At 44.0% G+C, this 14045-nt stretch overlaps 1 protein-coding gene across 1 annotated transcript in view; it reads right to left on the bottom strand.

The window, feature by feature from the left end:
* Window positions 1–14045, bottom strand: part of LOC116506258 (unconventional myosin-Vb-like) — a 276128-nt gene that overhangs the window by 63137 nt on the left and 198946 nt on the right. The window contains 3 exon segments of the mRNA XM_032213906.1: window positions 2089–2241; window positions 9270–9353; window positions 12455–12577. Coding sequence (XP_032069797.1) covers window positions 2089–2241; window positions 9270–9353; window positions 12455–12577 — 360 coding nt within the window.

The following is a 14045-nucleotide window of genomic DNA, read 5'->3' as shown; positions in this document are numbered from 1 at the left end:
ACTCAGCGGCGGAGTAAGGCTCACTGGTGTCCTAAGCACTGATAAATCTTGGTGCCCCTCCTTTGTACAGACTGTACAAATCTCCATTGGGTTTTTCTTTCTTTCTCAACTTTGTGGTGCCCCCTTTGGGCCTGGTCCCCTAAGCATGTGCTTAGTCTGCTTAATGGTTAATACACGACTGAATGAACCAGTTAGTGAGACTTTCTGCTCTTCAACATATGTGTCTTTTAATCTCCTGATTCCAGCCAGGAAGCAGGCTCTGTTTGGAAGGTACCATGACTACTTATTGGCTCCTGCTAAAAATCTTTGCTTCCTAAACTCTCACTAAAGTAGCAAACTCGACATTCAATATAAAACATTGTTCTAAATTCTGATTCTGAGGCTGGGAAGCGAAGGAGGAATTGCAATAAAGAGAAGAACATATGAACGGTTGCAGGAGTTGGGTATGGCCAGTCTAGAGAAAAGAAGGACTAGGGGTGACTTGATAGCAGTATTCCACAAAGAAGAGGCGGTCAAATTATTTTCCAATGGACCAGAAGGCTGAACAAGAAGCAATGGATGAAAACTAAAACTAAGCAACTAAGGAATGAAGGAGAAACTTTCTAACAGTGAGGACAAGTAACCATTAGAACAGCTTGCCTCCAGAATTTGTAGGGGCTTCATCACTGGAGGTTTTTGAAGAAAAGACTGGATAGATACCTGTTCTGACCCACTCCTCCATCCAGTAACGAATGCCGAGACAAGCTTAACTGGAATGTACTTTAATTAGCAAGAAACCAAAACCTCGGTGGCTGAAAGCCAAGCATAACAAACAGATAAGGACCGTGGCAGCAACTCAGACAAACTCAGGCAGCAATAAACAGAGATAAGGCTTGGCAGCAATCCAGCCTGCCAAGCTCACAGTACTGTCCTCCGACATTCAATCCTGCGTTGACTTCTACAAAGAGGGCCGTGTGCACCAGTAGCTTTTTATAGTCTGGAGAGGAGCTAATGACCACCAGCTGAGTATAATCACCTCCTGTAATTGCATAATTGTTCCTAGTAGCTCTTCGATGGCGTGCATCCAGGAACAACTCACTGCTGGCTTCTGGATCACTCTCCCTTGTCTCCTCCCCACTGGTCCAAGGATCAGGTGCCACCTGGTGGCCAACCAGCCTCTCTGTGCCCTTCTCAGAGTCAGAACCCTGTCCAGGGTCCTCCACATCAGGGCCGACTCATAGGGCCCCTCACTGTCAGAGTCTGGTGACAGCTCCAATGGCTCTGCTGGGCCACAACAGCTACCTATCTGAAATGGCATAGGGTCTCCTGTTTGAGCAGGGGGTTAGACTAGAAGACCACCTTCCAGCTCTGTTCTGGTTGATTTCGGGGGGAAAGCAATGTACTTCCTCTATCCCAGGATCCTAGGGAAAACATTGAAAAAATCTTCAACTTAGAATGAGCCTTTGTGTGATTTTGCATGATAATGGGATGTGTGCCCTTTGAAATTCTCCCAAAAGTGGTAATTGGGAGAAAGATATAATATATGGATTTTAGCACAGGTTTTTTTTTCTTCATATGGGGCAATCTTGAATCCACTCCCTCTATAGCCCTCGCAATTATTCACTGATAACATTATAACTTGGATGGGCCAGAAGCAAGCGTGGGCTGCTGGGGATTCGGGAGAACCTGTGCAGGCTGGAGGCCGGAGAACCCTCAAATCCCACTCCTAGCTGGCCCCGCCCACCCCCACCCCTACCAGGAGTTCCCACGCGACCCGTTTTGGATGCAGGTAAGTGCAGGGCGTGCACGGAGGCTCAGGGAGGGTGAAAAATGGGCCCACCGGAAGTTCGGGAAGGCCAGAAACGGGCACCTAGGGAGCTTGGGGAGGGCGTTTTTGCCCTCCCGGAGGCTCAAAAAAAATCCTCTGGAGCCCAGTGTGGGTAAAAACGCCCCTTCCGCCGTGGTGCAGGAGACCGACAAATCCGCACCCACCATGGCCACACCCACCCAGCAACCGGAAGAGTACCCCTTGCTAACATTTTTGAAGCCCACCCCTGGCCAGAAGTAAGAAAAACACAGAAGCTGGCTTTAAAAAAGGCAGTTTTGTACCTGGTGCCCCACTGTTTTCTTGTGTTCTTTATTGGCTGCTTTTACAGTTGGACGAGCCGAGCGGATATTGATTTTGGAAGAAGTTTTCTTTCCAGGAGGAGCAGCTGGAGCAGGGTCTTTTTCGTCATGGAACAACTCCACAATCACTGGGTACTAGGAAGAAGAAATAAAAAGCTGTTACCTTTCTTCAGCTGTCAAGCAACAAAGCATAATTTTCTCAGCAAAGAAACATGCTCTCCTCAATGGATGGTGAAATCCACACCAAATATCAGCGGTCTCGGTGTCAATGAAACCAAACCGCTGTTGTATATTCCAAAACTAAACAAAGTAGTGGTGGGATTCAAATAGTTTGACAACTGGTTCTCTGCCCTGTTGATTTCTTCCAACAATCAGTTCACCAAACTGCTCAGAAAGTTAACAACCGGTTCTCCCTAAGTGTTGCGACCTGGTTGAATCCCACCACTGCAACAAAGCCTCATTGCATTGCTTGCTACTGTTGTTTTTATCATTTTTAATCCCTTGATTAAAATCTGGTGCTGGAGAAGACTCCTACAAGTCCCTTGGACTGCAAGGGGATCAAACTGGTAAGTCCTAGAGGAGATCAACCCTGACTGCTCTTTGGAAGGACAGGTCCTGAAGTTGAAACTCAAAGACTTTGGCCACCTAATGAGAAGGAAGGACTCACTGGGGAAGAGCCTAAGGCTGGGAAAGATTGAGGGCAAAAGAAGAAGGGGCCGACAGAGAAGGAGGTGGCTGATGGAGTCACTGAAGTAGTAGGCACGAGCTTCAATGGACTCTGGGGGAAGGTAGAGGACAGGAAGGCCTGGAGGAACGTTGTCCATGGGGTCGCAATGGATTGGACACAACTTCAACTTTCAACTTTAATAAGATTTGTATGCCACTCACTCCCTTGGGACTCCGTAACTAACCTTCACAGTAGGTCTGGGGGGAAGGTTGGAACTTGAAAATCAGTTTGCTGGAGTAGGACTATGCCCGTCTAACAGCATTCTGATGGTGGTCTCTACATCTATCAAGAAACTCACAGATACAGCCCTCTTTTCAATGCTGCTCCCATATACTCAGTAGGTAAGGATGGGCAAGTCATAGAAAATGGAATCATAGGGCTGGAAAGGACCTTGAAGATCTTGTGGTCCAACCCGCTGCTCAAGATAGGACACCTTATATCATCCTGGTCAAATGATTGTCTATTTTGGAAAACCTCCAGTGATGGAAGACTCCCAACTCCAGGAGGCAAGCTATTTTACTGATGAATTGTTCTCACTGTCAGAAAATTTCTCCTTGCTTCTAGGGTGGATCTCTTCAATAAACTTCCACTCATTGTCCTGCCTCCTGGTGCTTTGGAGAATAAGTCAGTCCCCTCTTCTCTGTGACAGTAGTGAAATTCAATTTTTTTTTACTATGGGTTCTGTGGGCGTGGCTTGGTGAGTGTGGCAAGGGAAGGATACTGCAAAATCTCTGTTCCCTCCCCACTCCAGGAAAGTATACTGCAAAATCTCCAGTCTCCCCACTCCAGGGAAAGGATACTGCAAAATCTCCATTCTCTTCCCACTCCAGGGAAAGGATACTGCAAAATCTCCGTTCCCACCCCATTCTGGGGCTAGCCAGAGATGGTATTTGTCGGTTCTCCAAACTACTCAAAACTTCCACTTCCGGTTCTCCAGAACCTGTCAGAACCTGCTGAATTTCACCCATGCCTTCAAGTATTGGAAGACAGCTTCCAATACTTGCCTCCTCTATCATGCCTCCTCACCAATTCTTCTCTTTTAATAGGCTAAACATTTAGCTCCTTCAATTGTTCATCACATTATTTAGCCTTCAGGTGGCTTATCATCCTTTCGGACTTCTCTGAACACTTTCTATGGTGTCAGCATGCTTTTTTGTGACTGAATGCAGCCTTCCACGTTTGTAAACTTTAAGATCTTGTGGACTTCAACTCTCAGAATTCTACAGCTAGCATGGTTGGCTAGGGAATTCTGGGAGTTGAAGTCCACAAGTCTTAAAAGATTGAACATCCCTGGTGCAGTGTTTATTAGTACATTCTCAAAGTTCCTTCTTTGTTACTGAATCTCTCTGACCTTTCCCCGAATCTGAGGCTGCTTCCTTCTGATTTTCTTCAACCACCCCTATGCACAGAGCACATGTTGTTGGATTCTCCCCCTGGCAGGATAGAGTAGCTTTGATATGAGGCTTTGCCTATTCCTATAACAGTTCCCCCTTTTTAAAAAAACCTATGTAACATGTTTCATGAATTTTCGTTCAGGTCACATTTCTGCTTCCAAGATTTTTCACTTGCAACCAAAAAGGTGCTTCAACCTCTAACAGGTCTGCCCCATTTTAGAAGTTCAGTCCACAATGTTTGCTGGAATAACAAGAAGTAGCACATTCCCACAACTGCTTTCATTAAGACAAGACCGCAATTTGTCATCTGGTGCGTCCTGAGATTGATGGGCTCAATTCTGTTTGCATGTTTGTCAAAAGCCTCTTGAGGAAACAATCTGTTTGCACAGAGTGGTTTTCTGACTTGACACACAGCTGTCCTTATCTGCTTCGTGCTTGCAAATTTTATTTTAATATTGGCTGCCAAGGAAACCCCTTAGTCTAAATCTCCTGCCTCCAGCAAGATTTCATTGTTTTAACACCTTCAGGAAAACTGTCACTTAACTCCTGAGAGAAATCCTCTAGCTGATATCCCCATAATTTATGGATTACGAAGATAAAAATTCCATGCATTTTTTTTCTTCAGAATCCGTATTTTAGATATAGGGGTACACAGGAGAGGTTCATAGTAACTGATCTATAGGTAATCTTACAACCACAATGGGGAGCAGAAATTCCATCATTAAGCAACGTGGTCATTGAATCAGTTGTGCCCACTTTTAGGACGTTTTTGCTGTGATCCTTAAGTGAATCACTGTGGTTGTTAAGTGAATCACCATGGTCGTTAAATGGATCCGGCTTCCCCCATCAACTTTGCTTGTCGGAAGTCCTTTGTAAAGGTACTATTTGGGAATAACATGACCCCGGGACAATACCTCAGTGAGAAGTGCAAGGACTGATTGTAAGTCACTTTTTTCCTCCACCACTGTAACTTCGCACAGTCACTAAGCAAGTGGTTGTAAGTTGAGGACTACCTCTATTACTGGAATGATGCATGCAGCAAACAGCGGAAGTCCCAAAGATGCTTTTTCAGGAGGCAACTGGACTTCCTTGTTTTTTTCTTTTGAAGATGTTTCGCTTCTCATCTGTTCTGTCCTAGGCTTTCTAAAAGCACGAAGTTGACACTTCGTCACAATAAAACTGCTTTTATTTAGTTTAAAGGGAATTCCTCTACAGCAAAGTCCCGGCCAACAGTCTTTCAGGAGATTTCACAACTACAGACCTTTATCAGGTTTGGAGAGTTGCCAGGCCGATATCTTCCAAATGCCACTCTGTAGCAGACAATGCTTGGCAAGAAGTCAGGAACAGATCTTCACTTTGATGAATTGAACTAATTGCCTCCTGCAAACTCCCCTCCCCTTTCGCTCCTCTTTATTCCCTATGGGAGGGGCCATTCACCATCCACCTGTGGCTTGTTCCCTTCTCCTGGCAACTCTGCGCATGCACACACTGGGAACAGGCTCCAGCTGTTCTTCTGCCTCACTGATGTCCGACTCCAAAGCCAGCTGATAATTGTCATATGGCCCTGGCTCCTTCTCTGCCTCCGACGCAGAGCCCTCATCAGAGCCTTCCCCAGAGTCCAGGACTGGCCCATGTCCCCACCCCCCAACCTCTTCACTGTCTGAGTCTGCCACCAGTTCCACTGGCCACTGGCGGGCCACAACATCATCCAAGAAGCTTCTTTAGCTCTGACAGCAGAGTGGGAATGGAGGGATGGGATCCTGTCTGAGCTGAAGAAGCTTCTTGGATGAGAAGTGAAATGTCTTCAAATCAAAAAAGGAAGTCAGTCCAGCTGCCTCCTGAAAAAGCACCATTGGGACAACTATGACCTGGATGACTGAGAATCGCTACAGAACCAGGAGAAGTCTTACTCAAGATTCAAGGTGCTGATGCAAATGAGGATTAAGCGCCCAACAGTTTGAGGGCTCAGTTCTCAGAGCATTTATTTAGATCACTCCAAAAAGTTTCCATCTAACCCAACATCCCAGGAACTCTACGTCCGATTTTAAAAAGCCCACAAATAAGGTTACGGCAGACAAGCCTCAAACCCTGATTTTCCAATCCAGCACACAGCTAAAATATCTCTCTTGTGACTAATCAGCGTTCGTAATCTTAAGTAGTGCCAGGCAGAGAAATCGTTGAACACTTTAGGCACTAGTTCCTGGGGAGAATGGCAAGTGGCTCTGTAAAAATTTATTCCCGAGGAGAAGAGAATTCCTCCAGTGGTCTCGTCTGTACGTCTTGCATGACAAGATGGCTCCCGGGTGGCATGAATATTCTGACTTTCATTTTATAATCCCATCCGAGTATGAACCGTTTCCAACCCATTTCGCTTTCTCACGCTCAACCTTTGATGGCCTTTAGGATTCAACTAGTTCTTATCGTCCACAATTTTTTTAAAAAAATGAAAAAATCTAGTCAGGAGGGAAGCCTCCCCTACACTCAGTCAGTCTGCAAAATATTTTTGTGTAACCGAAAATACACAAAGTACTTTTGTGTAACCCAAAATACACAAAATACTTTTGTGCAACTCAAAATACCGTATTTTTCAGAGTATAAAATGCACCTTTTTCCCTCAAAAAAGAGGCTGAAAATCTGAGTGCATCTTATACACTGAATACAGCCTTTTTGGCCACCCAAAACCCCACCCCTTCACCAAAATGGCCACGCGTAGCCTTTAGGAGGCTTCCAGAGTGCTCCTGGAGGCTGGGGAGGGCAGAAATTAGTGAAAAATGGACCATTTGTTGCTCAATTTTGTAAAGGCTATGCATGCCCTTTTTTTTGACAAAAAACGGGGCCATTTTTGCAAAAAACGGGCGATTTTTGGAAGGTCTGCAGAGTGCAAAAAATCTTTTTTAAAAATTTGCCTCTTCGAAATCTTGGTGCATCTTATACTCCGGTGCATCTTACCCTCTGGAAAATACAGTACTTTTGTGTAACCCAAAGACCACCTTGCTCAAGATACCAAACGCCCGTTTGCGTTCTTTGTCTGCCTCTTTTTATAGCCCGTTCTTTCTCTTTGCTCTCTTTTCCTGGTTTACTTGATTCCTTTTAACAATAGCCTAAAATTAGCCTGCCATTGAAACGGTGTTATCTCCTCCAGGCAGTCTGGTCTGTCCCCTATAAACCCTTTGAAAGAAGCCGCTTATGAACGCAGCCACCTCCCCTTCAGAAGCTAATTTTCCCATCCTTCTTACAGGAATTTTTATCGGATGTCTCGTGGTAAAAGCAAACCCCAGGACAGTTTTTTTTTGAAAAAAAAAAGTCCTGTCAAAACAGAGAGAAGCAAACACACTCCCCTAGAGAATATCCAATAAAAATAAATTGGACTAACCTTCTTAAAAAATCTATTTTCAGCAGGGAAGCAGCCTCTGGCTCATTCTGGCATTCAGTCTTAATGCAGAAGGAATTGCTAGCTTCTGCAATTCTCTATCTAGCATATTTGAATGCACACCACAAAGGTACGTGGGTAGTCCTTAATTTATAATCATTTGTTTAAAGTCACAATGGCACTGAAAAAAATGACTTATGACCAATATTCACAAACTGTGAATTCACGTGACTCAGATTCGGGTGCTTGGCAACTGGCATGTACTTATGACAGTTGAACGGTCCCAGGGTCATGTGATCAGCATTTGCAACCTTCTCAGCTGGCTTCCAAAAAGTAAAGTCAATTGGGGAATCCAGATTCACATAATGTTTGCATAATTCACTTAACTGCAGTGATTCTTTTAACAACTCTGGTCACTAAGCAACCAGTTGTAAGTTGAGGACTACTTGTATATATTGACGTGTATAATTGTGTATGTATATGTATATCAGTGGTGGGTTTCAAAATTTTTTAGAACCTCTTCTGCAGGTGTGGCCTGCTTTGTGGGAGTGGCTTGCCAGCCATGTGACCAGGTGGGAGTGGCTTGCCGGCCACGTGACTAGGTGGGCGTGGCCAACTTGTAAAAATGTGGTGAAATTCACTTAACAATGCTCTTGCTTAGCAACCAAAATGTTGGTTCAGAAACTCTGGCATTTGAAGCACGCAAGTCTTAAAGCTGTCAAGGTACAAGAACCTTGCACCCCTAACCCTTTAGGAAAAAACCCCAGAGGTGTTCAAACTTGACAGCTTTAAGACTTGTGGACTTCAACTCCCAGAATTCCTCCTCTCGCTCTTCATGTTGATGATGTGCGGACGGGCAGGGGGAGGGAGCTGGAACCGCTTCTAAATGGCACTGTAGATTTGTGGAACCTCTTCTATAGACTGGCAGGAACCCACCCCTGATGTATATGCATGTGTGTGTGTATACATATATATATATACACACACACACACACACATATATTTGTGTTGCATTTTTGCTGATAAATGAAGGGAGACTAGTATAGATCTATTTCAAGCTATTTAGCTCTCATCAGCTAGCCATACACTGGGATTCAAACCTGGGGCTGTTTTTACATATTATTTTAAATATTAGACAGTTATATTAACCTCTAAGCCACAAGATCTCCTTATATATACATACATACATACATACATACATACATACACACACATACATACATACACACACACATACACATACATACATACATACATACATACATACATACACATAATACTTGTACATATCATAAGAGTTAGATTGATGAAACGGTATCAAATATTGAGTCAAAGAGAAAGCATCCTGCATACAAAAACTGACAAGGTCTCAACTGTGTCCCCTCAAGATTGTAAGGAGATCCAGAAGATTAAGTAACCTCCAGTGGTTTTCCTAAGACACACCTTCTTCTCTGCCCTGTGATCCCACTTCTAGCAATGGGTAAACTTGCTACAAACTAGAACTTAATACTGACCGCTAATCTGGACTTCACACTACCAACCAAGATGTTCTTCTGTACAAATTAACCTGAACTGAGCCATCAAAAATGAAAGGAGAAGGAACTTCAGCCATAAATAACATATAATGCCAGAATACAACAATCCAATCTATTTTTCCCACAGGTAACGTTACCTTGCTGGCCTTCAGAATATTGATCTGTTCTTCGTGGACTGTATCTCTGTTTTTTTCCAAAAAGCCCTCGCAATAATATTCCACCTAGAAAAGATTACAGAACCAGAGTTTGGGTAGGAGGAGAAAAGGAGAAGAAAAATTAAAATTGTGAGTACAAATCCTATCAAACAAATTAAGATACACTTAAATAAGATGGGCAATATGTCCCTATATTTTTCTTTTCAAAATGCTCTTTTTTTAAAACGGGGAAGCCTAAATCCAGAATATTTCGCAGAATGCTAAAATATCTGGATCTCAATTTCTACATTCAATTCAAACTGAATTGTGTGCATGCTCAGAGGCACAAAAGACTAGTTTAGCCTATTCATTGTGTTCAGCAATTATCAAAATTGCTTATTAATAGCAATAGCACTTAAGACTTATATACAGGCAGAAGTAGCCAGAGGTGGGCTTCACATAAGTTAACAACCAGTTTGCCTAGTGAACAGAAAATGTGAGCGTGTGCACGGCTTCGAAAACACAGAGATTTCATTCTTTTCGAGCAGCCACGGTCGAGAGCGGGGTGAGTGATCTAGAGAGTGAGACATAGTGATGGGATAGCGGGGGGGGGGGGGGGAGACGGTCCTAACCAACAGCAGCTTACCTCTGGAAGTAGCCTGCAGTACTGCACTCTAACAACTGCGGCACCATGGTTCATTAATAAAATTAATAAAAATGGCTTTTAAGCGGAACAATGTTAATATGCCTGGAGGATGGATAGAAACATTTTTTTGCACTGGGGGGGTGGGGGTGGGAAATCTCTGGCCATCTGCACCAAATGGTTGATGTTATGACTGAGGATGACTTCACTTCCTTTGTAAGAGAGAACACCACGTAAGAGTTCCTGCCTAGAAACCTCACTAGAAACTCTTAGAAAACTAGTAGCTACAATCAGGGGTCGGTTGCTGCCGGCATTACTGCCAGTTCGGTGCGCGCAAAAATTTTGCACTTCGCTCGTTCGCAAACCAGGCGCATTGGCAAATAAAAAGGCATGTGCAAAACCATAAAAAATGGGAGGGGGGAATACATTTTTGCAACAAAAATTGTTCGGTGCATGCGCATAACCGGAAAACAAGATGGTGCCACTGTAGGAGAACCAGTTCAGGGGCGTGGCAGGTTGGGTCGCTGCCGGTTCCAGTGACCCAGGCCGCCAAGTTACTACTTGCTTGGCCGAACCAGTCCAAACTGGTAGGAACCCATCTCTGGCTACAATCTTCAAGATTCACAAGAGAGTCAGGAGAAGTGAGAAATTATGGCTGCTTAAAAGTACTAAGGCAGCTTCAGGTTAGACTGGGGAATTCAGACCAAGCCTTCTTAGCTGGAGATCAACTTTTTCCTCCTGACTGCTGTGAATGATACCCTATTTCTGAGAAATGGAGCTGAATTGTAGGTTTGGCGATTGCTATTAGCAACATAAATGTGCCCGATTGAATAACTCAAAGTGCTTATGTACCAGTTTTTTTTTCTCTTTCAAATCCAACACTGTGTCACCATGACTCTCACTCGTATGCAATTAAATGCAAAGAAGGAGGGGGGTGTCTAAAACTCTTTTTCAATCTCACTCTAAATTCCAGTTTTCAATTCATTTGAAAAGTACCCTGAATTTTTTTCCTGCCTTTCGATTTCAAAGGTGAATGGAAATAAATAGCAGCTGCCAGGAGCCTTGGCAGCATAGTGGTTAGAAGGCAGTATTGCAGGCAAACTCTGCCCACAGCCTGGAGTTCGATCTTGACCAGCTCAAGGTTGACTGAGGCTTCTATTCTTCCGAGGTCAGTAAAATAAGGACCCAAATTGTTGGGGCCAATATGTAAATAATGCTTTTACATTGTAAATCACCCAGATAGTGTTTTGTTTTATTTATTTATTTATTTATTTATTTATTTATTTATTTATTTATTTATTTATTTATTTATTTATTTATTAGACTTATATACCGCTTCATAGGGCTTTCAGCCCTCTCTAAGCGGTTTACAGATTTTTTAGCAAATTGAGTCAGCAACTTGCCCCCACAGTCTGGGTCCTCATTTCACCCACCTCGGAAGGATGGAAGGCTGAGTCGACCTTGAGCCGGTGAGATTTGAACCGCTGAACTGCAGATCACAGTCAGCTGAAGTGGCTTGCTGTACTGCACCCTAACCACTGCGCCACCTCGGCTCTATAAAGCACTATGGGGCAGTATGGTATGCTGCTTTAACTGCTGCGGACAGGAAGGCACTACAGAGAGTGATCAATTCAACACAAGAAACCATTGGTTGCCCTCTGACACCACTGGATGACATCGCCAGATCTCGCTGCTTTAGCAGAGTAAGGGAGATACTCAGAGATGATTCACTCCCTGGTCAGTGTCTCTTCGTACTTCTACCATCGGGCAGAAGCCATCAAAGTATAGCCAGCCGAACAAATAGGTTTAAAAATAGTTTCTATCCTTGGGCTGTGAGACTCTTAAACCCAACCACAATCACTCCACGCACACGCGGAAACGTATGACTAGTTTTTCTTTTCTTTTTTTTTCTTTTTCTTCCCCTAATTACTTGCATTTTATTCTTTATACTACTTATGTTGTTTGTATTGGTTGTCATGGATTGCACCAGTGGGCTAAAAGAAATTTCATTGTATTTATTTTGTACAATGACAACATAAAAAAAATGGCTTTCTGCCTGGATGGCTCCCAGAGTGAACCGATAGACAGAAAAGGGAAGCAGTATGCTCCCTTTTGGGCATACCAGGGCATACTTGGGCATACCAGGGGTTGTGACACAATAAAGATTGAGATTGTCTTCGCAATGTTTCGGCAAGGTCTCACTCGCCATCTTCAGGCTGGTGTTTTTGGCTTAAAGCGAATATATGTTTTCGTATATTTGTTTTCGTAGATTTTCACGGGTGTAGGTATGCTGGTCTTGTTGCATTCGGGTCTTTTCCCATGTAAGATTGAGATTGTCTTGGCAACGTTTTATACACACACACACACACACACACACACACACACATACACACGTACATACATACATACAAGTTTAAGTGCTATTGCTAGTCAGTACAGGCAACCAACACAAAGAACCCCCCCAGACCAAAGGGAGATGTTAACTCAGTTAAGGAGAAAGGCTGCTCCTGCATCGAACCCTCTTAAATTTCTTTGTTCCCATTACCTTATCTGCAAAATGCACAATAATGAATGCCATGTTTGACATGCGAGGCTTCTGGAAATGTTGACTGTTCCCGTGGCGATCATAGAGTTTCTGAGCCCAGTTCTCGTCCGTCCCTTTAGGGAACTGTTTTAAAAGACAATTATTCCGAAATGCATGGGACATACAGTTAAAAACAACAACAACATCTAATTCTGAATGTATTTTTCTCAAGGAAGGCTAGCATTTCACTACACAACAATTGCAACTACCTGAAACAACTTCCTCTATCTGGAGTGGCTCTGATGTTTACTTATTGGGATAGTATTAGCTTACGTGACATTTACTCAAGGGCAAAATTACACGCATACGGTAATCCTCAAGCTACAATCACCATTGGAACCAGAACTTCTGTTGCTACATGACCACCAGCATCATTTTTTAATGACCCCATAATCCCTTGTGGTGTAGAGTCTGGGCAACTGAATGGAGAGGAGTGTTTACTGGCCCACTGGTGTTTCCAGTGGAGGCTGCAGAATGCTTCTGATCAAAAGACATTGTTCAACCATTCTTTTTTTTTTCCTTCACAGGTTTTTCTCCAGATGGGGGAAAAACAGAGAGAACAAACGGTTCACGGACCTTCATAAATTTCCAGGAAGGAGATGCTGTAGAGCTAACCTTCAATAAAAAAACACTCTGGCTTCTGAATAAGAACAAGTGGGAGGCATGATAGCAGTCTTGCAATATTTGACGGGGGTCTAACTATTTTCCAAAGCACCAGAAGGCAAGGCAGGAAACAATGGATGGAAACTAACCAAGGGCAGAAGCAACCTAGAACTAAGGAGAAATTTTCTAATGATGAGAGCAATAAACCAATGGAACAGCATGCCTCCAAAAGTTGTGGGTGCGCCCATCACTAGAGGTTTTTAAAAAGAGACTAGAGACACCTCTTTGTCTGAAATGGTACAGGGTCTTCGGCTCGAGCAGGGGGTCAGACTAGAAGATCTCTGTCCCTTCCAACTCTATCATTCTATTTTCCATGTTCTGGGCATCTCTTATCAAAACACGTGCTCCCTTGTTCAGAGAAGTAACATGGCTGCCAGGGGTGGGCTGATGGGGATTTGCAGAGGTTCGGGAGAACCTCTAGCTAAGATTCTGTGCAGTTCGGAGAACCTCCAAATCCCACTCCTGGCTGGCCCCGCCCACCCCTCCTAGAAGTCCCAACGCAGCCCATTTTGGATGCAGATAAGTGCAGGGCGCACACGGAGGCTTAGGGAGGGTGAAAAATGGGCCTACCGGAAGTTCGGGAAGGCTGGAAACGGGCCCGTTTCCGGCCTCTAGAGGGCCTCTGGAGCCAGGGGAAGCCGTTTTCGCCCTCCTGGAGGCTCAAGAAAAGCCTCTAGAGCCCGGGGAGGGCAAAAACACCCCCCTGCCGGGGTGTAGGAAACTGACTAGGCCATAGCCACTATGGCCATGCCCAGCCAGAAACCGGGCAGAGAACCCCTTGCTAAATTTTTTGAAGCCGGAGTCACATTTAGCAAGAATTAAGTTCTACTAATATCAGTGGGTTTACTTGAAATTAGCAAAACCTGGATCCCATCAATCAACTGACTTT

The sequence above is a fragment of the Thamnophis elegans genome, chromosome 3 (assembly GCF_009769535.1).
Source record: "Thamnophis elegans isolate rThaEle1 chromosome 3, rThaEle1.pri, whole genome shotgun sequence".
NCBI lineage: Eukaryota > Metazoa > Chordata > Lepidosauria > Squamata > Colubridae > Thamnophis > Thamnophis elegans.
This window is presented reverse-complemented; position numbering and strand designations above follow the sequence as displayed.